This window comes from Cryptomeria japonica, chromosome 5 (assembly GCF_030272615.1).
Source record: "Cryptomeria japonica chromosome 5, Sugi_1.0, whole genome shotgun sequence".
NCBI classification, from domain to species: domain Eukaryota; kingdom Viridiplantae; phylum Streptophyta; class Pinopsida; order Cupressales; family Cupressaceae; genus Cryptomeria; species Cryptomeria japonica.
The window spans coordinates 621614503-621636586 of NC_081409.1; the positions used below are offsets into that span (position 1 = coordinate 621614503).

Sequence of the window (22084 nt, forward strand, 5' to 3'; positions counted from 1 at the left end):
CTTCATGAACAGTTGATGGACTTGGAGAGGACGAAGACATTTTACATGAGTTCTTACATAGTCTATCTATTGGCTACAACTTATAGATATTTAGGACTGATTTGCAAAGGCACAGCGGGAGGTGGTGAGAATGAATTCCGGTCATATGATTGTTATCCTCAGCTGCAGCTCAAGGAGAAAAGTCATTTCAAACGGGTGAATGATGTGTTCCTCATGTATATCACAAGAACATTGCAAGGAGGTACTCATAAGAGACTTTCTCCTGAATCAAAAAGTCTAATCAGCAAGTACGGACCCTGGTTTATCTAGTTTCCAAAGTTCACTTATATTAGAATCTAAGGTTTCACTGGTCATCCTTACCGATTGCCAATCTATCCAACCAACAAGATGGTCTTGTTGGAAGTTGTCAAACAGTTAGAAACATATCAGATCTTCAAGAGAATAAGATAGAAGACTGCTATCTTTTTTCCATTCTTTATTGGAAACATGCTAGAATCTTGTCCTTCAGCACAAGCAGCTGAAATAGCTAGATTGGAGATGCAATGGTACTCTTTTACCTTTTACCAATCCAGGGCAAACTTTGATCCTCGCGGCAATATTGAATCAGTGAATGGAGAAAGATTTAGACATAGGGTGGATATAGAAGACTATTGGGCAGATGCTACTGATGAGTATGTTGTCAAGAAAAAGATGTGGTCTAGGTTGCCAATTTGTTTAATCAGGATCACTAAAATTTTCCCTGTGCCAGATCAAGTGGAAGAAAGTGAAGAGTGCACTCAGCCACGCTTTGATGGGGATGTGCCTCTCCCTCCTATCAAATGGTCAAAACCTGAACATGCTGACTTAGCTACCCCGATGCGACCAGTAGAAAACTATTCCCATTGGTGGGTTGATCGGCAGATCCAAAGGCTGAGAAGAAGAAAAGTAAACTTGACGTATGACTTTACAAGAGAAGCAGAGGAATGTTCCTCAAATACTGAAGCTTCTCAAGGTGCCAGACAAATTGAAAGTGCAAAACAGAAAGAAGTAGGAAGTTCTTCGAAAGCTAAAGGAAAGGCAATTGTGACTGAAGGACCTGTTCAAAAGAAACAAAAGGTGGAACCATCTCGTTCTGCCGCATCCGCAAACATAGATGTATTGGCCATTGATCAGTCGTTGGCAGAGATGGAAATTCCTTCCCCACTCCATGAGGAGAATGTAAAATCAATCCATCAAGATGATGAACAACCACCATCTCCTACTGGTACGGAAATTCTAGAATCAGAAAATGAAATGGATGTTGAAGAAGGAGAGTTTCAAGAGCGAATGATTTCCGCTCTCCGGGGTATTGCACATAAAGAAAGCAACCAAGAAGTAAAAGGCATTGAGCAGCCCACTGTTCCTGATTGGCTGAGGGAGAGATTGAAAATAAAAACACAAGTAGTAGAAGAACAAGAAGAAGATGGCATGACTGATTTCTTGGCCTGATTGGAGCAAATAGTTGTGAAGAAGCCAGCCAAAAAATTCTCCACCATCCAGATAGATGAAACAGGATGCAGAACAGTACAGATTGCAGTACCAAAAGTAGACAAGACAAAGGAAGATATTGGTCCCCATGAATATGAAATCACTACATTCAATTTGGGACCAACTACCAAGAAGCAGGAAGCTGAAGATTTGGACAATTCAGTTGCTTCCATGAAAGCAAGACTGGATTAAGTAGGAAAGAAGAATGAGCATAAGAGAGAAGTTGAGCAATTAAGGGAATATATCCAGCACTTAACTAAGCCACTCAATCAAGCCAATCCAAAGGCTCTCCCACTTTTGAATTCACAGCAGGTAGTCTTTGATTCTAAGGAAGAAGCAATGACAGCCAGAGAGACTAAAGATTGGATGGAAAGTATAAGAAAAGAAGCAGCCACATTTATGGAAGGAATATCATTAGCATATGAACAAGGCTCTTCTTTACTTTCCAGGATTGTGAACATGGCAGAAGTGTGGGCTGACTTCCATGATATCAAAGATAAAATTATCCCATGCCTTAGAGAGCTGAAAGGAGTACCACCACAAAAATTGGTTAATGGAAAGAATTGAAGCAGGGGCTGCCTATGACTTCAACAATTGGCACTGGATGCTCATTGCACAGAATGAAGTCTTAGAAAAGGTAAAGGTTGATGCTGATAGAATAGAAGAACAGATAAAGGCAATTCAGGACAAGATTTTCCTTATAGTTGCAGAGATACTTGGGAAAGAAACTATTTGAGAAAGGGATATGCAATTGGAGAATTTGAAGGTCAGAACACAAGACATTTTCTTTGCCATCACGAGACCAGTCTTGAAGAGCAATTTGGCTAAGGCATTGTACCTCCTGTCCATCAGAGATGCTTTTTAGAAGCAAGAACTGGACTAGGAAATCACTTTTGCTCTATGTGTAGATGACTTGAAACGATTAGAATTCAGGATCAACATGTTGCCACATATCACAATGGAGGAAGTTGACCAAATTTTGTCCAAGTTCATCGAATATCAAAAGAAGGAGGTGCAATCCTAAAAGATAGCATCTCGTGCCACTTGTCTCTCATCCGACAGATATTTGACCTATTTTGGGAAACTTTGATTAGGGTTAGGTTGTCTTGATCTTGACCGTTGATCTTAGATTGGTCTCGGCCATTCATTTGTTTTCAGAAACTCTATATAAACTCATTCTCTCATTTCGCTTTAGTGTGGAGAGATTTATGAAATTCTTGCTTAGAGCTATTTGAGTAATAAAAGTTCATTATCAGTATTGTCTTGAAATCTTTTTTATTGCTAAAAAGTTGCATGGTTGCATATTTCCTTCAATAGTATGATTAAATTTGCTTAAGTTATTTGCTTTGAAGTTGTTAGATGAATGATAGTTTTGATAGTATAGATTGGTGAGATTTTGCTCATACTTTCTTTGGATGGATGATTTCCATTCAATGTGTAAAGTTAGCCTGAGCGTTTAATGTGGATGTTTAACTTCTACTTGGAATAATATTGTTCAATTGTTGGTACTATTACTAAGTGTCAAAAGCATAAGAAGAATCTTAGAAGATTGCACGTACTTTGCATAGTTGTCCCAAGTGTGGCAAAACAGAGTATTGTTATCAATTTCACCCAATCTACACTGTCTCTTGAGTTCCTAGAATTAGTTACAATTCCTAAATCCTATCCTCTTTTATCCTTTTTGAAGTCCTAAACTAAAAAATCTAAAAACATTGAGCATAAAGTGTTAAATCTGCCTACGTACAGCTTAAATGACATGAGTTGACATTGTAAGTCCCCCTTGAGATTTTCAACATACACTACCCAAGAAGCTATCCCACTAAAGTCGCTTGTTCGCACATATAGACCTTGGAATCGCCATATGATCTTCTCGCAATCTTAGCATAAGCGGCGGATTTTCAGGAGAGGATAGAGTATTCTTGGTGTATTTTATTCTAGTGTTTGGTAGATGATAAAACAGACACCAACAAAACCCTAAAAAAATTTAAACTTGCAAAATTTTAATTTCCCATAAATTTGAAATTTTTTTTTTTTTTTTGGGCAAAAGGCATAAAATACCCTAAGAGACCACTACAAAAGACTACGAAGAAGAGCTGAACAACAAACTATAGAAATCATCCTATTCACAGACCTAAAGATGTGTTCAAGCTCAACCTAGAAATACCAAATGGAACCACTTCGAATCAGACTACAATAAACATTGACACATGAGACACAATCTCCAAATATCTACCATTAGAACTACCTTCAAAAGGAGCAAGATCATTTGGCAACGGAAAAGAAGAATCAACTCCATGAAGATCAATAACTGCATGGTTGAATAACTTCCACAATGCATTAACTTTTGATACTGTAATTGAAAGCAAAAGGTCTGAAATTGAAGCTCTATAATAATGAATCCAAGCAAAGAAGGGAGCTAGGGAGTTGAATTTGAAACCATTAATGATGGAAATGTACACAAAATGCTCCACAGAATCCACAAACATCTTATCTCTATTAAGGAAGCCTCCAATCCACTGTAGACCCATGAAAACATCATACCTCTGAAAAGCTACCAATAACTCGTCCCAATTATACAGAGATGAATGCACAAAAGCTCCAACAAGGAGCTTGGTAAAATCTACAGACCCTGTGAGATCCATAATAACAGTAGCAAACCAAGATGCTGTTAAATTTAATGATCAGATTATAAAATTCAGATGTAAAATAATTCAAACACAATTGCTCAGCATATACCCTGGGAAAACCTTCCAACTTGAAGGTGAAAAACCCAGCAACAAATGTCTTTTGTTATATTAGACAAGATAGCAAGATGTCTTTACAAAATCGCTTCACACTTCAAAGCTATATGATTAAATCATTTCACCCTAGATTGTAGTGTATGCAGTCCGAGCTGCTGTAGGTTATCTGAACTACCAAATTATGGCATATAATCTTCAGTCTGACTTATATATATGTTCGATCTGCTGATATGTGAATACGATCTGCTGAAGGAATGAATCGATCTGCTGAAGGATGTCGATCTGTTGCATGTATATTGGTTCGATACCAAGAGAGGAAGGTTTGTTCTTCCTTTATATCTATCGGAGGTGCCCCTTCACCAAGGGACGGCACACTCCCAAAACAATGCGATCTAAGCCAAGGGGTGGCAGACTTCTAAGTCGGCCCCAATAATTAAATAATTATTGACATAAGCAAATCGAATTTGCATGGTCGGCATTTTAATTGTATCTTTTATATTTAATAAATTGGTATATATAAATGTCTAAGGCCGATAGGCAAACTAGACATTTATGTAGTCTATGTCGGCCTGAAGGAATCCGACCATAGCTATATTATCATTAACACTCCATCTTAGCTAGGGAGTAATCCTTCTCGATCTTTGTAGTGATGTCCACCATGGCTACTCCCATAAATGGAAATGCAAATGAACACAAGTGCTCATCACGAAATTACTCAACGTGATGTCGTCGTGTCATCATGACGTTCACCATGGCTACTCCCAGAGGGTGAATAAACATAATGCTAAGTCATGGAGTTTCTCAACATGACATTCACCATGGCTACTCCTAGAGGATGGATCAACCATGGCTACTCCCAAAGGGTGGAAGAAGGGCTTTCACCTCAAACTTCTCTCTCACAAAGAAGAATGCATTAACAAGGGCTTGCACCTCAAACTTCTCTCACAAAGAAGAATGTATTATACTACATCTCAAGAAGTCCTCTCAAAAAGTCTACACTGTCAATAGTTCCAATCACTATAACTTTGCATGGATTTTTGTCTTCTTGCCAAATGGTTTCCTTATTAGTCATTTCCCTACAACTTTGCTTTGCTGCAAGCTTATCTTATTTATTTGCTTTACTTTTTTTTCCTTTTTATAACATTTTGCCCTAACCTTTCTAGCAAGAGATGACACTTTTTGATTGGGAGACTTTCGATATGGCAGGCAATGGCAGCCAAAAGCATCCTATACGTCAAGAAATTTTCGAAGACGCCTCTAGTATCAAAGATGGATCTTCGTCTCTGAAACGCATCTCTAGGGGTAGGAGATGGGTCTCCTGGTAATTATGGTAATTACTCTTGAGCATGTTGTGTGATGCTTGGGAAGCATATGTGTTGGTTCTAAACAAGAACTAGTTCCTCCTACATCTGTCATAGCTATAAGGATAAAGACCATTGAAATCTTCTTAGAGTGAGAATAATCGTTCCAAGTGTTTAAAATTCAGATAAATATTGGAAACCCTTAATAATGAAAGATATCGAGAATATAATGTATGAATTTGGAGATAATATGATTCATTTATGTGGTTGTGAAATTCAATATACCATGTTAGATATTTCCTTTAGAGTTCTAATAGATTATCACATGTATCTTATGCATTGCTCTTTATATCTATTTTTAAATTATATATTGCAAATTATGTTAACTCTGAGATTAACCACTATATTCATTCCACTGCAAAATACTTAGTTAACTCTAGGAGAAAAGTGACATGCAATATTAGCTTTTAGCTCTTTAAAAAATTATAAAAATGGTGTGTGCCGAATTCCATGTTGAAAGTTGCTCAGGATTGAGGGCCTAATCTCAACACAAGGAAGAGCTTCGAAACATATAGACATAAGTTCTTAAAATTAAAATTAATTTTTGAACTATGTTGTATATTTACTCCACTCAAATATTTCGGGGGCAGCCTATATTTTATTAAGCTTACTGATAATTAATGTTAAAAATATTTAAAATTATTTTTATTAATATTAACTTTTTCTATTTTTTTATCATATTATGTAATAACTTCATTGTGTTACTGGGTTCTCCTCTCAGGAGCGCCATGCCAGCTCCCAGATGGATCAAGAGCAAGGGCGATGACTAGAGTGCTCAAGGAACGCCCAAGTAGCACCTCGGCCACCCCAAGTTCCCAGCGAGTATGCAATACGTATATCCATACAAACCTAAGGCGACCAAGGCACTCCCACAAGCACCAACACGTCACAAACTTTTAAAAAAAAAAAACTGAATCACGACAAACCTAAATTTCACCCCTTTGCAACTTCATTTGTCTCCGACACACCCTTGCTTAACCATTTTTGCATTTTGAAAGGTAGCTGATTTTTCAAAGGCGATCAATAACAAAGTGCTTAAGGAATGAAGATAACTTGCACAAAGGAAATCTAATAATCTAAGGTAAGAATTTTAACCGATTATTTAATTTTTGAACAAAACTTTTCAAGTTTTTTTTAAATAGAAAAAAAAAAGAAACAAGTTTTAATTCTTTTAACAATGTTTTGTTTCAACATTTTTACAATGTTTTTTGGTGTTCATTTTGAGCTTACATTAGTTTATACAAATTGTAGGGTTGCATTTATTTAATTATTATTCAATTTAGAATTTTTTATTTTTTTTTATATAGTGGTAAACACTTTAGACTCGGAGCTATGAACCAGTGAGGACACAATTTGGGGCCTCATCCCAATATAAACATTCAACAATAGCACCCCAATGGGGTTTGAACCTTGATGGCAAGAACAACAACACCACAACTTAACCATCACACCATGTCAATACTAGCTATTTCTTATAATAGAAAAATCAAATTGCAATTTATTTGCAATGGCCACTATTTCAAGTTCAGTGGGTATTGATACAAACGAAAAATTTAAAATTGATCAAGCAACTCCTTTATGGAAATATGTGATGATGTTTGAGCAACATCCAAGAGGTGGGACATTCATTTGGAATTGTGATGAGTGCGGAGTTCAATTTAAGAGCTTGTATTGTCAAGTGAAAGCTCACTTATGTACTATAAGTGTGAAAAGGATTAGAATATGTAAAAGGTGAACTAGGAAGGGGTTTGACAAAAGAAAAAATTGTGGCATTCATTGAAGAACAAGAACTTGATAATGTGCATGGAAGAGCAAAATTAAGATCTTATCCTTTAGCAAAGAAAACATCAATGAGAACACCTACAAGATTTAGTAATGGCCTCCCAACATCCTTTCTTGGAGACACCCTCTATCCAAGAAGAAGATCACTCTCCTTCTTGCAAGAGAGGCCCATTGGATATCGCATTTTCATTTCTAAAATTTTCATAAAGTTTATAGAGATGGTGGGTCCTAAAAATGTTGTCCAAGTCATTATGAACAATGCAAAAAATTATAAAGCTGCAAAAAATTATTAACATCAAAAGCACATAATTAGGCAATTATTCCAATTTCCTAGTTACAGTATATATATATATAATGAAAACCATTAAAATTGCAAAATTTGAAAATTGAAATAAATACAATAAAAAAACTATATAATTGTCTTCAATCTTCATTAATCTTCAAAAGGATTTAGGGTTTGTGGTTGCCTAATTATGTGCTTTTGATGTTTATTCCAATTTCCTAGTTACAGTATATATATATATATATAATAAAAACCATTAAAATTTGAAAATTGAAATAAATACAATAAAAACACTGTAAAATTGTCTTCAATCTTCAAAAGGATCTAAATTAAGGTCATTGTTTGGTTCAACATCCACCAGCAAATGCAATGCCACTCCCACTAGGTGCATCATCTATAAGAGTGTCACCATCATCATCATAATCTATAATGACTCTAGCAAGCTTTGCAATAGATGCATCCAAGTTGTTACCCTCAAGGGCTATGTCCCAATGCTTCATTGCCTCTTCCTTATAGTGATCTTGCATATGTGATAGAAGACCCAAGTTGGAATGGACATAAAGCATGACTTTTTTTTTTCGCTTTTTGCAGCCAACTAGTTATGCTTCAATGAGTGAATAAAGGAGTTTGTACCTCCAATCCTTTCAACTAAAGAAGAACTTGCAACTTGTTGAAATTTGAGAGAAAGCAAACAGAACTTGAAAATTAAAAATTGCAAAATAAATTAAAGAATGGTAAGTACTCAAGTATACAATACAAATATTTAAAAACAAAAAATAAAAAATACTTGTGATAGAATCTTGATTGCAAAAGACTGGAGGAACAAATAATCTTGCCCTTGGAGGTACTACCATGTACAAGCATCTTAGATGTATTGGTCTTGAAGAGAACAAATACTTTGAACCTGCCAAACTCTTTCCTAACATTATCCATCACTTTTGGTTTTGAGAAGAGTCTTCAGAATACTGATTGTACCCATTAACATCTTCACTAACTTATATGGTGTAGTTCTCCTTGGCAAAGCAAGTATTTGTGCACTATAGTATTTGGGAGGTAATGCACATGCAAGGAGATGCAATGATGTGTTTGTTGTGTTTCAGTGGTCATGAATGATTTTTTCCACACTTCAAAAAAAAAATTCATTTGGGTCATTCTCTTTTTGTACTATTATGAACTTTATTTTTTCTATCATGGAGTCAATGCCATCATTGATTTCTCCCAAACATAGCCAATTTATATTAAAAAACTTTATCATACTCATGATAGGATTGATGAAACTCAAGACATAGTCCACACCAGCCCACCAATTGTCATCTAGGATTACTTTGAACCTGCCAAACTCATCCGTCACTTTTGGTTTTGAGAAGAGTCTTCAGAATACTAATTCTACCCATTAACATCTTCACTAACTTATATGGTGTAGTTCTCCTTGGCAAAGCAAGTATTTGTGCACTATAGTATTTGAGAGGTAATGCACATGCAAGGAGATGCAATGGTGTGTTTGTCTTGTTTCAATGGTCAAGAACATAGAAACGGGACTTGCCCAGACTCGGCGAGTCTGAGTACGAGTCAAGCCCGGCGAGTCCTAGGGGTTCGAACTCGGACTCATCCGAGTTTGGCCCAAACTCGCCAAACTCGGCGAGTCCTGAGCCCCAGACTCAGCCGACGTCAAGCCAAACAAAAAACACAAAAAAAAAATATTTTGCAATGTTTTTTAAGTCCGTTTTTTTTTTTTTTATAATTATCTTCTATCCCTAAAAGTGACTTTCATTTCATTCACTTGCAAAAAAAGGAGAGTAAAGTGAGTTGGGAAGAAAAACAAGGGTACATAGAAGAAAAACCGGCAAGGAGGAAGCTCAAGTTTTCTTCAATTTGTCACATTGGAGCTGCATTGTGTTTTGATTTGGTGCATCAAGAGTTGGATAGGAAGACTTTGCAGCTCGTTTCAAGCTTGTTGTAAGAGGTATGATTGTTTTTTTGAAGATTAGTTTGTTTCTTGTATGCAAAAATTGCATTTTCTATTCATTTTTTTTGAAAGTTTTGCATTTTCTTTCAAAATCTTTTGTATGTTTGTATGTAGCATGTAGTATGTAGTTGTAGTGTTGTACTATGTAGGGTTTGTAAATTTATTTTTTTTTTAAAGTAGGGTTTGACAAACCCTACTTTAGTTCTTTTGAATGTATGTAATATGTATTAATTTTATTTTGTATTTGTAATGTTTTATTGCAGCAAACTTCACTTTATTATTTGCCTCAACTTCAAGTTTCACAAAACTATCCTAAAATGTCTACTTCAGCTTCTAGACCCCCCATTAGAAAGGACCCTGCTTGGAAATATCATGAGGATTTTCCAGGACAAGGAAAGGGGCAAACAAAATGTATGTTTTGCAAAACAATATTCCATGGAGGTAATATATAGGCTGAAATACCATATTGTTGGTGTGCGTGGACATGATGCCGAACCATGTCTAAAAGCAGTCCCTGAGGCCGCACGTGAATGTTATGTAATGGTTGAGGAGATTGATAGGAAAAAGAAACAAAAGGAGGATCGAGCGGCCATTGGGAGAGAGACAGTTTTAGGAAGAGGGACACAGTTAGGTTGTGTTGGAGGCCCTTCTTCCTTACCTCCATATCGTCCCACTCAGTTTGCCACTGGTGGTGCTTTCATTTCTACTTCTGCTCCTATAAGTGGCAGTGCCATCGCCACTTCTCATGCTCCTAGCACTAGTAGTTGTAGTGGGAGTGCTACCATTGGACCTAGGATTCGTAAATATAGGTTGGATTCCTTCTTTGTGCCTCGCACTACTCCTGGGTCCCAACCGTCGCTTGAGGGCATGGGTTGGAACAAGGAGGTCCATGATGCTGCTAAAATGGCAGTTGGCAGGTTTTGGAGCTACAGTTGTATTCCATTCTTTGTAGCCAGGTGAATGTTTTACTAACTTTTATGTTTGATAACTTTGATTGTTTTAATTTTTACACTTAACTTATTTCATTGAATTTTTATACTGAACATATCTCATTGAGTTTCTTTGCGACAGGTCTCCTTATTGGCAACAAATGGTTGATGCCATTACCATATGCAAGGCGGGGTTCAAAGCCCCTAGTGAGAGTGATTTGAGGGGACACATTTTGTCTCAAATGGTGGATGATGTGAAGAAGGATTTAGATGAACAACGCCAGATATGGAGCACTAAAGGTTGCACCATCATGACTGATGGTTGGACGGATAGGAGAAATAGAACTCTCCTTAATTTTCTTGTTTCTTCCGCAGGTGATTGATTAATTTTAGTTTCATATAGTCTTTAATTTTTTATTTTTTATCTAATGGTTTATTGAATGATCATTGACCTAGCTTTAATTTTTTATTCCAGGGGGCACCGTTTTCATCAAGTCCATTGATGCCTCCGCCCATTGCAAGAATGCCATCTACCTATGTGAGCAGATAGAGGAGGTGATTGAAGATGTGGGTGAGGAGAACGTGATACAGGTGGTGACCGACAATGCAGCAAATTATGTTGTTGCGGGTAAACTTTTGATTACAAACTAATTTTGTTTGCAAATTAATTACTATCTTGTAGTTTGTACCTCCATTAATTACAATTTACAATGCAACAAATTATGTTGCTGTAGGTAGACTATTGATGGAGAGGCACCCATCTATAGTTTGGACTCCATGTGCTGCTCATTGCATTGACCTCATGTTGGAGGATACTGGAAAAATCCCATGGGTCAAGAGATGTGTAGAAAGGGCAAGAAATGTCTGCAAATTTGTATATAATCATTCATGGGTGTTGGCTCTTATGAGACAATACACAGAGCAGAAGGAGTTAGCTCGTCCAAGAATCACAAGATTTGCCACAAACTTCCTCACATTGCAATCCATGCTTAGGTCTAAGTCTGCCTTGAGACGTATGATTGTTGGTGAGGAGTGGTCTTCCTCATAATATGCTACCACCCCTGCAGGGAAAGATATGGCAGACTGCATTTTTTATGAGCAAGGCTTTTGGGTCCCTTGTGATGAGATAGTGAAGGTAATTTTTTTATTAATTTTACAATTTAACTTCATGTTTTATAACTTATTATATGTATTCTCTTATTTGCTCATTTTTCTGAATTACACAATATTTTCAATTTTGCAGTTTGTTAAGCCCTTGGTGATTTTGTTGCGAGTTGCAGATGGAGATAAGCCTGCAATGGGCTATATATATGAGGGCATAGATAGGGCGAAGGAGGCCATCAAATTCGTCTATGGAGGAGATGAGAGCAAGTATGGTCCCATTTGGGAGATCATTGATAGGAGATGGCATCATCAGCTTCATAGGCCCATCCATGCGGCAGCCTATTATTTGAATCCGGCATTCCGTTTTATCCCTTCTTTCAAGGCTGATGTGGAGGTCCTTAATGGGCTATATGCAATCATGGAGAAGATGGGACCTGTTGGTACTTCTCAGATAGACCTTTTTCGAGAGCTACAGTTGTTCTCAGATGCACAAGGGGAGACCTTCTCTCGTCCTGTCACCAAAGACGATAGGACAACTATGATGCCAGGTAAAAATAAATTGTAAGGCTTAATTTTAGTTTTATTCAATACTATATTGTAACTTGTTAAATGAGTTCATGAGTGAGACTGATTTTATTTATTTTTCTCATTTCAAACTCAAATCATTGGTGGAACTTTTTTGGCCCAGAGACACCAAATATTCAGAAGTTGGCCATTCGCATCTTGAGCCAACCATGCAGCGCATCAGGTTGTGAGCGCAATTGGAGTATGTTTGAGTGCATACACTCCAAGAGGCGCAATAGATTATCTGTGGAGAAGATGAATGATCTCGTCTTTGTTCACTACAACCTCCTCCTGAGAATGAGAAAGAATGCAATAGTTGACATGTCTCCTATCATTCTAGATGAGGTTGATCTTGAAGCAGAGTGGGCCAATGAGAATCAGACAGCTCCTGGGACTCCTACAGCTATATTTAGTGACGATGACATTGATTGGATCGACTAGGTAGATATAGAGGCTGAGGCTGTAGCCATGGCAGAGGAGGAGTAGAAGGCACGAACAGCGACAGGGAATACTGAGACTCAGAGTGACACAGTTGTTCCTGATGTTGGTGAGCATGACACAGTTGTTCCCGATGTTGGTGAGCATGGCATGGTGTCACGGGGAGCGACTATGGCTGCTGAATCATCCAGGACCTACTTTAAACGCCTTCGCAAGGGACCAGGGCGAGAGGGTGCACGGCCCTCTGAGCCATAGGCTTGTACACTTGTAGTTGTATTTAGTATTTGCTATTTACCTTTGGTATTTGTATGAAACATTTGATGATGATCATATGATGACATGGATTTTTTATTCCATGAGTTTTGTAATATTGTATACATTTCACAATATTCATATATCTATGTTTGTTATTTTCTTCAGCTACAGTTTGTGTTTATGCTTATGTGATTGATGTATACTTGTGTACGTAATCAAATGAGCCGAGTTTAATGATGTTTTTGTGTCTTTAAGGTGTATTCAATAAAGGGTGTCTGAAACAAGTTTTAAATCTTTAAAAATCTCTAAATTTCTTGAGTTTTTCACTTTCCCGAGTCCAGCCGAGTCTGGAGCCGAGTCCCGAGTCCAAGTCCGAGTCGGCCTTGCCGAGTCCGAGCTGAGTTCGAGTCCCGTTTCTTTGGTCATGAATGATATTTTCCACACTTCAAAAAAAAATTTCTTTTGGGTCATTCTCTTTTTGTACTATCATGAACTTTATTTTTCTATCATGGAGTCAATGTCATCATTGATTTCTCCCAAACATAGCCAATTTATATTAAAAAAAATTATCATACTCATGATAGGATTGATGAAACTCAAGACATAGTCCACACCAGCCCACCAATTGTCATCTAGGATCAATGATATATATATATATTGTAACTAGGAAATTGGAATAAACATCAAAAGCACATAATTAGGCAACCACAAACCTAATTAGCTATGATAAAAATTCCTAATTCAATCAATAGAGCTATGAAGACAAGATAACTAAACTAAATGCAAACCATTACAAAACGTAGATATCTCCTCCATATTTCTCCATTGTTTCTCTTTCTCCTTCAAATTGTTGTTTGTGGATCTCACCTACAAAGCAAGTGCAAATGAAAAGCAAGATTGCAAAGTGAAATTCGTAGCATAAGGATACTAGAAGCGTCGTTGTTGAAAATGAGCAATGAGAGCACAATTCATAGAAAAATTGGGATTGATTGGATGTCTAAGATTGAAAAGATTTTTGGTTAGATGGACAAACCTGATTGAGTGCATAGTAGAGCTATCATTCAGGGAAGGATTAAGATGGAAGAAAGCAAATGGTAAGATATTATGAGAATAAATAATAAAATATTTAATTATCTTCTCATTAATACCAAATTAGCAGGTTGAAAATATCAGAAAGATTATAATAATTAAAAAGTATTAAATATCTTCATTCGAAAAGATAAATAGAAGAATTATAAATAAATTAAATATCCTCTCACATAAAGCAGATTTTTGAAGATGCATACCTCATTTTTGAATTTAAAAATTAAGATTAAAGAGATATTGCCAAAAAGATTGATTTTTGAAAATTAAAGAAAGATATTAGTTTCCAAATTCGAAAATTAGGACAATTTTAAGATAATATTTAATAATTAAAAATTATTAAATATCTCCATATAAGAGGATAAAATGGAAGAATAAAAAAAAATTTAAAAACGGGAAATATCCTCACATGAGAGGATAAATAGAGATAATTAATAAACATGATTTATTAATTATCTCCTCATAGAAAGAAGATAAAGATGAATTAATAAATAAAATTTATTAATTATCTTTATTTTGGAGGAAGATAAATATGATAAATTAATAAAAATGATTTATAAATTTATTGCTCATATTATGAATTAGTTAATTGAATAAAATGAATTTATTTAATTAATGGGAAAAGGAGACAAATAAATAAATTATTCATTTTATTTATTCAGGACTTAGAAGAATTATTAGTAAAAGAGGGTTAATTAATTAAACTTAAGAGGCACTATGCACATGATTTGTTAGAAATAGGAGACACAAGTATTGACCATTTTTTAGTGTGTACACACACACACACACACATACATATATATCTAGTACAAACAAACCCAACCTCAAAAAAAAATTTGCCTAATCCACAAACTAAATCGGCAAACCCAAACTAGAATGAGGAACTTAACCTTTAGCTTTACGAGTCAATTTATATTTATTTATTTTGTCTTCAATTTTAAGTGTTAATTTATATCTATTAGCATTTTTAAAATTAATATGCATATGAAGTATATGGTTTTACTAATATATATAAATTTATTTATTTTCAGGTTTTCATTAAAAAAAAATTTAATTGAAGCTAATATGTATACATTTATGATTTTTAGATGTCTTTTGTATGGATGAACTCAACATGTACACAAACCCCAAAAACAAATTTGCTAAATCCATGTACTACAGCCCTGGACCCAAACAAGTAACTTTAATATTCTAGGCATATAGGCCATAGCTTTTTAAAAATATATTTATATATACTTGGGTTTTTATAATTTAGTTTAGAATATTTATTTTGTTATATCATGTTCAAGTCTTGTATGCATGTGTGTGTAGATATGCAATTTATTTATGTTTTAATTTTTTTCAAAATTTGAATTTTTTTCATTGACCCTAAATTGGAAGTATCATTAGATGATGTGTTCATATCCAAATGTATCTACTATAATGCATATATAGGCTCATTATGGATACATTTGGATATGAAATCTCTGTCATACCCCAAAGTATCATACTTGTATCTAGGAGTATTGTGTTTGTACCTAGTGCTAGACAATTGGATGCATGTGTCCAAACAAGGAAGGGGAAACATCTAGGGCCTTGAAAGGATACCATTTTAAACCCCTATCGTTTGGTATCTATTTTGACTCTTGGAATTATCCTATTGAAAACCTTTCAAGGACCCATTTCCACTGTATTTTTTGTTTCCTGCTAATGACCAATTCTAGGTTTATAGTAACATATTGTGGAAGCCCTTTATACAGTCATGTATCAAGGTTGGAATGGTTCTACTTCCATTTATCCCCTTGTATCTTTTTGGGCTCGCATTATGACCACATTCACTATGAATATATTTGATCAATGTAATAAATGGTTGAGATAACTTAGTTTATTGTTGTTGTCATTGGATGAATTTACCATGCTTCTTTTCATCTGCACATGATCGGATAGGAAGAATATGTCAGCTATTATGTCCATCCAGAATTTTATCATAAAATCTACCATGTATCATGTACATTGCATTGTAGAAATTCCATCTAAAATAAGACTCTCCATTAGAGATTCTATCACATGTCGTTTATGTAGGTTGCATTGTAGATATTCCATCTACAAGAAGAGCATTCCATTGGGCTTCATGACCAGGCCATAATCCTATATCATGTACTTAACAATAATATAATCTCAGTATTATCAATATCTATGATTATTTCCTTACATGATTGGTTTGTGCAATTTATTGAATGTGACTGCAAATCTTATGTTCAAGTACTCATTATTATACAATTTATTGAATGTGATCTTGGATCTCAGAGAAAAACTCCGATGCAGTTTATTGTTTAGTGCAATTTATTGAATGTGATCTTCGATCTTGGAGAAAAACTCTGATGCAGTTTATCCAAAATAAAACCTACCAAACTTACTTTGCTTCCAATTAAAAAAAAAAAATTGTGATTTCCTTACATTTGAGGTTCTCAAGTGATAGGATATAGAAAATTCAAACAAAAGCATGAAGGACAACTATACAAAAGAATTTACCTGGTTCTATAATTAGGGCTGCGACATGCTTAGATGGAGACAATGTTGAAAATCGTGACAAATGTTGTGATATATAATCACAATACAACATGGCAAGAGTCGATTCATCCCTCTTTGTTGAGAATAAAGCTTCACAAGTTGTCCCTGCTGAGTCACAGCTATAATTACTTGAATATATAATAATATTCAAGTGTAGACTAATACATGAACTGTGAGAGCTATTTCTTTTCTCAACCTAGAGATGGAATTCATAATGCAACATAAAAAGAGATGCTAAAATTTATGTCATACCTAAACCAGGACATTTGAGTTCCAAAAACATCAGAGCATCTGGTACCTGAAGCTGCCATTCCTTGTTGTGCAAGAACACACTAGGAGGATCTAAAAAGAGACCTCTCCCTGAATACCTACATGTACCAAAGATATAATCAAATTCAACAATGTAAGGACCATTTACATACGATATAGGAAATGAATGCATGGGCTAGACACAAGTTGCCAAGAGTATTATCAAACAAGGTGAAGTGAGGACAGAAAATGACATGCCTAAGCATCATGGGGTCCCTTTTCATTTGGGGATAATTTAATATTTGATGTATCCCCCAAAATTTTAAATTTTACTTGGTTTACATTACAGACGCATTAATTATTCTTTCTTTGTTAATTAATTTAACTTTTATAGGGCAGCTAAATAATGTTGATAATCTTTTCATATACTGGCTTGATTTTTTGTTATTATGAATGCAATGATGTAATCTTTATTATGATGTTCTATATTTTTAATATATCGTGACTAATCACTAGAATTGGATGATTGGCGAGTATTCTCATTAAATTGTTTAAGAGGGGTCATCATGGGGCAAAACAGTTTCAGTCATGATGCACACTAACTTTAGACTGTATGGTTCCTAGTCATTAACTTTGGATGTTTGTTAGAAGATAATTTGTTATTGAAATGTTTGGGTAAGATTGACTATGAATCAAGTTTGTTTTAAGTGTACCTTAGCCCTTCTTTAGGACCTAGCCATCTTTAGCTTGATCGTCGCTTACGAGATAACCTTAGAAGTAACCAAAAATATAATATAAAATAAAATAAAGATAAAGGAGGTAAGTTAAGGGGAAGGATTTGAAAAGTTCGCATAGGTTAACTTGAAATAATTATCTAGATGATTTTGGGGCTTGATTAATATAAGCCTTTCAATAAATATCGAAGTGAAAGGTGTTTTCACCGTAGGGTGTCAGGTTAAGACATTGCATAAATGACAAAAGTACATAGAATATATGGAACTCACAAGTATTCTATTGATTCATAATAAGCCAGTACATACAATGATAGCAATATGTTCGACTACAATAGCATGTCCAAAGACTGGAAACAAATACAATATAAAGGAGCCTGGTCAGTTACCCGGTGTCAACTGCCGACAACCGACGGGTTAACTGCCGACACTAACACAATTTACCTTAATGCTTAATTACCCGACACTGGCCGACACCACCACCGGGACAGGCAGAGAGTAGTGCAGACAAGAGTGTGGAGTCCGAGGAGACATTGAGGTGTTCCGGAGGGGACACTACTTTCCAACTCTCGGAGCTGGCCGAAGTAGAGGTGGCAACAGGGACCGCTGGTACGGAAGAGGGCAGTTGCGCAGTGTCTTTTGGCCAGGTACCACATGGAACCCGCAGGCTGCCAGCAGGGGGTGTGGCACAACCTCCAGGAGAGGGGGTTCGAGTATGGCAGTTGTTATTCACACCAGCATTCCTGCATGTGGACAGGGAATTGACACCACTTTCCTCGTTTGGGGTGACGACAGGAGTCCTTCCTGGGGTGGCCATTCCAACATTCGGGCAGAGGCATCCTTGTCCTATAATGCAGACACCTACAGTGACCACCATTCCTCGTATTCCAGTGCGCTCACTTGTCATAGAACAAGAAATAGGGACGGAAGGCATGGGGCAGGAAGGCATGGGGCAGGCAAAGGACAGTGGGGAAGCAGTGGAGGACACAGACACATGGTTGGACCGGTATGCCGCCACACCCATAGTTTCGATAGAGCCACCACCTGCTACACCTCGCCATCCTACACAGGCTGAGGTAGTTGATTTGGGGGAGCATCCTACGCAGGTAGAGGTAGTCGAGTTGGTGGAGCATCCTGCAGAGCTGGTTTTGCCCACTAGTGGCAAGGAGGAGATACCTTCACGGATGGGCCTTCAGGACGGAGGTGTAGGGAGGACCTAGCCTACTGCCGTAGCACAATTTACCTTAATGCTTAATTACTCGACAACATCATCCATAGTGGTGAGTATTCCCGCCTGTCACGCGGGTGACCCGGGTTCGATCCCCCGCAACGGCACCAGATGTTTTCCCCGTAGGGTGTCAAGTTAAGACATTACATAAATGACAGAAGTACACAGAATATATGGAACTCACAAGTATTCTATTGATTCATACTAAGCCAGTACATACAATGATAGCAATATGTTCGACTACAATAGCATGTCCAAAGATTGGAAACAGATACAATATAAAGGAGTCTGGTTAGTTACCCGGTGCCAACTGCCGACAACCGACGGGTTAACTGCCGACGCTAACACAATTTACCTTAATGCTTAATTACCCGACAACAAAAGGCTGAAATGCTTGCGACTGATTATGGACTTAGCTTTGATTAGTTCAAAGAGGTTTAGCCTTGCCACTTATAGACATAAGTTTATGACAAATTGGAAGGATATGATCATAAAATAACAGTTCAAACAACTTCCCTATGAAAAAATTACAAATTTATTTTTGGCTAGGGCATCAATGGGCAGTTATGGTAAAGTTTTAAGGAAACAAGAAAAGTACAACACTGTATTTTGGTCCATTTGACCTTTATTTGACATGGGTTTACAACAATATTAGTGTAAGTGTTACGTTACCTTTCTATTTGTAAAGCTTTACCATTTTTAGTGGAGAGACTATAGATTTGTCCAGCCCACGTTGGTACAATTAAGGAATATCAATTTTATGGTTCTTCCAGTATTTTGAAAGATGATCTGAATAATCACACACCCCTTGTAAGTAATAGGATCCTATAGATGTTAGAAATACACAGGCACTAGAAAATAATGGGAATTTCAAATCCATTAAATAAAATGTTCAAGTTTTGTGACCAAACTGTTTACAGTTTGGCAAGTCAACATCAAAGAAATCTTTCCTCTTAGCTTTTGATGTTTCAACTGTGCTTCATGATTGTATGCTCACTCTTTAGAGATTAATATTGGTCGATCCTCAAAACATCCTCAACATGACCTAGCTATCCAATCTCCAAGGAGAGTTAGATGGTAACGTAAATGGGAAAACTATAGTTTTGAAAATCCAATACAATCCACTGCAGAATTTCAAAGCTTAGGACAGCAATGAATTACCTCACTTGCATTTATTTAACATGTTGGATAAGAGCTTACATGCCCACTGTCTTCCTTCCACCCTCAAGCTCCAGTATGAATGAAGAGGATTATGTATTTTACTATCTTCAAAAAATGATGAGGACTGAGCTTCTCGGTTTTGCTAGGGATCAAAGTAAGACATGGGTTCTTATAAGGAAACTGAAAACTACCGTTAGTTGACTATTATAACTCAAAGATGACATCATGATTTATTGGTCAATCATGATGTCCTTGGCCAATACATTTCTGTGTTGTTTTTCTCTGCATGTTGCTTGATTATTGTCTAAGTTACCGGTTCTTCCCCTTTTGCCTGGTTCTCCACAGGTTCTCCTTGGGTTCCTCCCGGGTCCTTCCCAGGTGGTAGGGTTCCCTGTGGGTCCTGCGCCGCAAGACCCACAGGGAACCCGACCACATGGGAAGGACCTGGGTGAGCCCAGGAGGACCCGCATGAACCCAAGCCCGTGGTTTCCCAAAAACAAGGCCCACGGGTCAAAAAAACAATAAAAAAAGACTTTTTCAAATAGGTTTTTTTTAATAAAACTCTAATCCGCCCCTTTATGACTTTTTAAAAAAGAGTTGAAACTTGAATATTATCTTTTTTGAAAATTATGAATATGATATTAGACTTTAGTTATTAGTTTACTGATTACATTTGCGATATATGAATATTTATTGGCATTGGCAATTAATAATTATGGATTTATCATTTATCATTTATGTATGGAAAGTCACATTGTATATTTTATTTTTGTATGGATTGTATATATTGACCATATATATAGTATATGGCTATATATATATATAATTAAAATATATATATATATATGTACGGACGAACCCATACCCGTACCCGTACCCAAGATTTTTTTTTTTTTTGCCGAATCCGCGAATCCGTACCCGAATCCGAACCCGAACCGGTAACTTAGATTATTGTACTGTCTTGAATGAGTGTGATTGGTTTCACATTCATTATTAGCTTCACCTCATCTCTTGTGGCACCCATGTAATGTCCCTGCTTTGAATAATATTAAATAATAATAATAAAATCAAAATACAAAAGAATATAAAATAAAAATTATATTTAAATCTATAAGAATATAATTAAACATTAAGTTAATAAATGGTCAAAAGACATGAAATGAAAAGTTGTGACTCCCTCAAATATGGGATATAAAAGGAAGAAGAAAACCTCATTTGAGGGGGGGATACCGAAGGGAATCAGAAGTGCAAATCTGATTCTAATAAGAAGTGCAGATCTGATAAGACAACAATGAGGAGGCATGACCCTCTAAATGGATGTCTCTTTTCCAAGAGATGTGTCTCCTCAATAAAATAGGATAAAAGGATATGGAATGAAGGGAGGAAGAAAGGACACAAGCAGAATCACACCAAAGAAGACATTCAGCAGATCGGAGAAGAAATAATTCTGATAAAGGAAATAAAGGAATTTCAGATCAAACCTCTAGTCATCCAATAGCAAATGCATCAAAGGAATTCATCTTGAGATCAGGCTTAAAACAGCAGTCTGATATTACGTTCAGATCTGCCCTTCTCAGCACTCTATACTCTCACAACCGCTGGTGGTAAATTTATAAATGTTGCTAATGCAGAATAGATAATGCTTAAGTGTATGATTATATGACAGAATATAAGATATGCCTGATTGTCTGAAATCCATCTTGTACGAAGGGCCAGGGGTGTAAGCAAAAGGGGTATACAAGGCTAAGTAAGTAGGCCATTCTAGAGTTGACTGTAATGGCTCCTAGGACAAAAGGGCACTTACATAGAGAGCCAAGTAACCCACTTACAACCCCCACAAAATTCCACAAGATAGCAAGTGTCTTTCGGGGGATGAGACATTAATGAGGAAAGTAGATACAAGCCGCCAAGAAAGAGCATTGCGGTAGACATCCACTCTTAGTCTTGATAATCTATGAATATGATGTACTTGCCTAACCCTAATAATTAAAAACATATATGTATATATTTGCAAATGTTGTTCATGTTGTGATTGCAAGATTCAAATCCAAGATTGCATCATTAAAGAGATATTTATTTGGTAAGGCGTAACCCTAACCCTAATTTGTTGTAATTGCGATCTCAAGGCAAATTTTAGGGCAAATTAGGAAGGG

The 22084-nt window shown here is 36.3% G+C and overlaps 1 protein-coding gene across 2 annotated transcripts in view; it reads right to left on the reverse strand.

The window, feature by feature from the left end:
• The window catches only part of LOC131063774 (bifunctional dethiobiotin synthetase/7,8-diamino-pelargonic acid aminotransferase, mitochondrial), a 228178-nt gene that overhangs the window by 70749 nt on the left and 135345 nt on the right, over positions 1-22084 (reverse strand). Inside the window, exons 8-9 of one of the 2 annotated variants that reach the window (XM_057997706.2) lie at positions 16815-16930; positions 16524-16667 (exon numbers count right to left, since the gene is read on the reverse strand). In XM_057997706.2, the coding sequence (XP_057853689.2) occupies positions 16524-16667; positions 16815-16930 (260 nt within the window). Of the gene's footprint in view, positions 1-16523; positions 16671-16814; positions 16931-22084 lie in introns of both variants that reach the window. The other variant, XM_057997705.2, reaches the window with a different exon arrangement.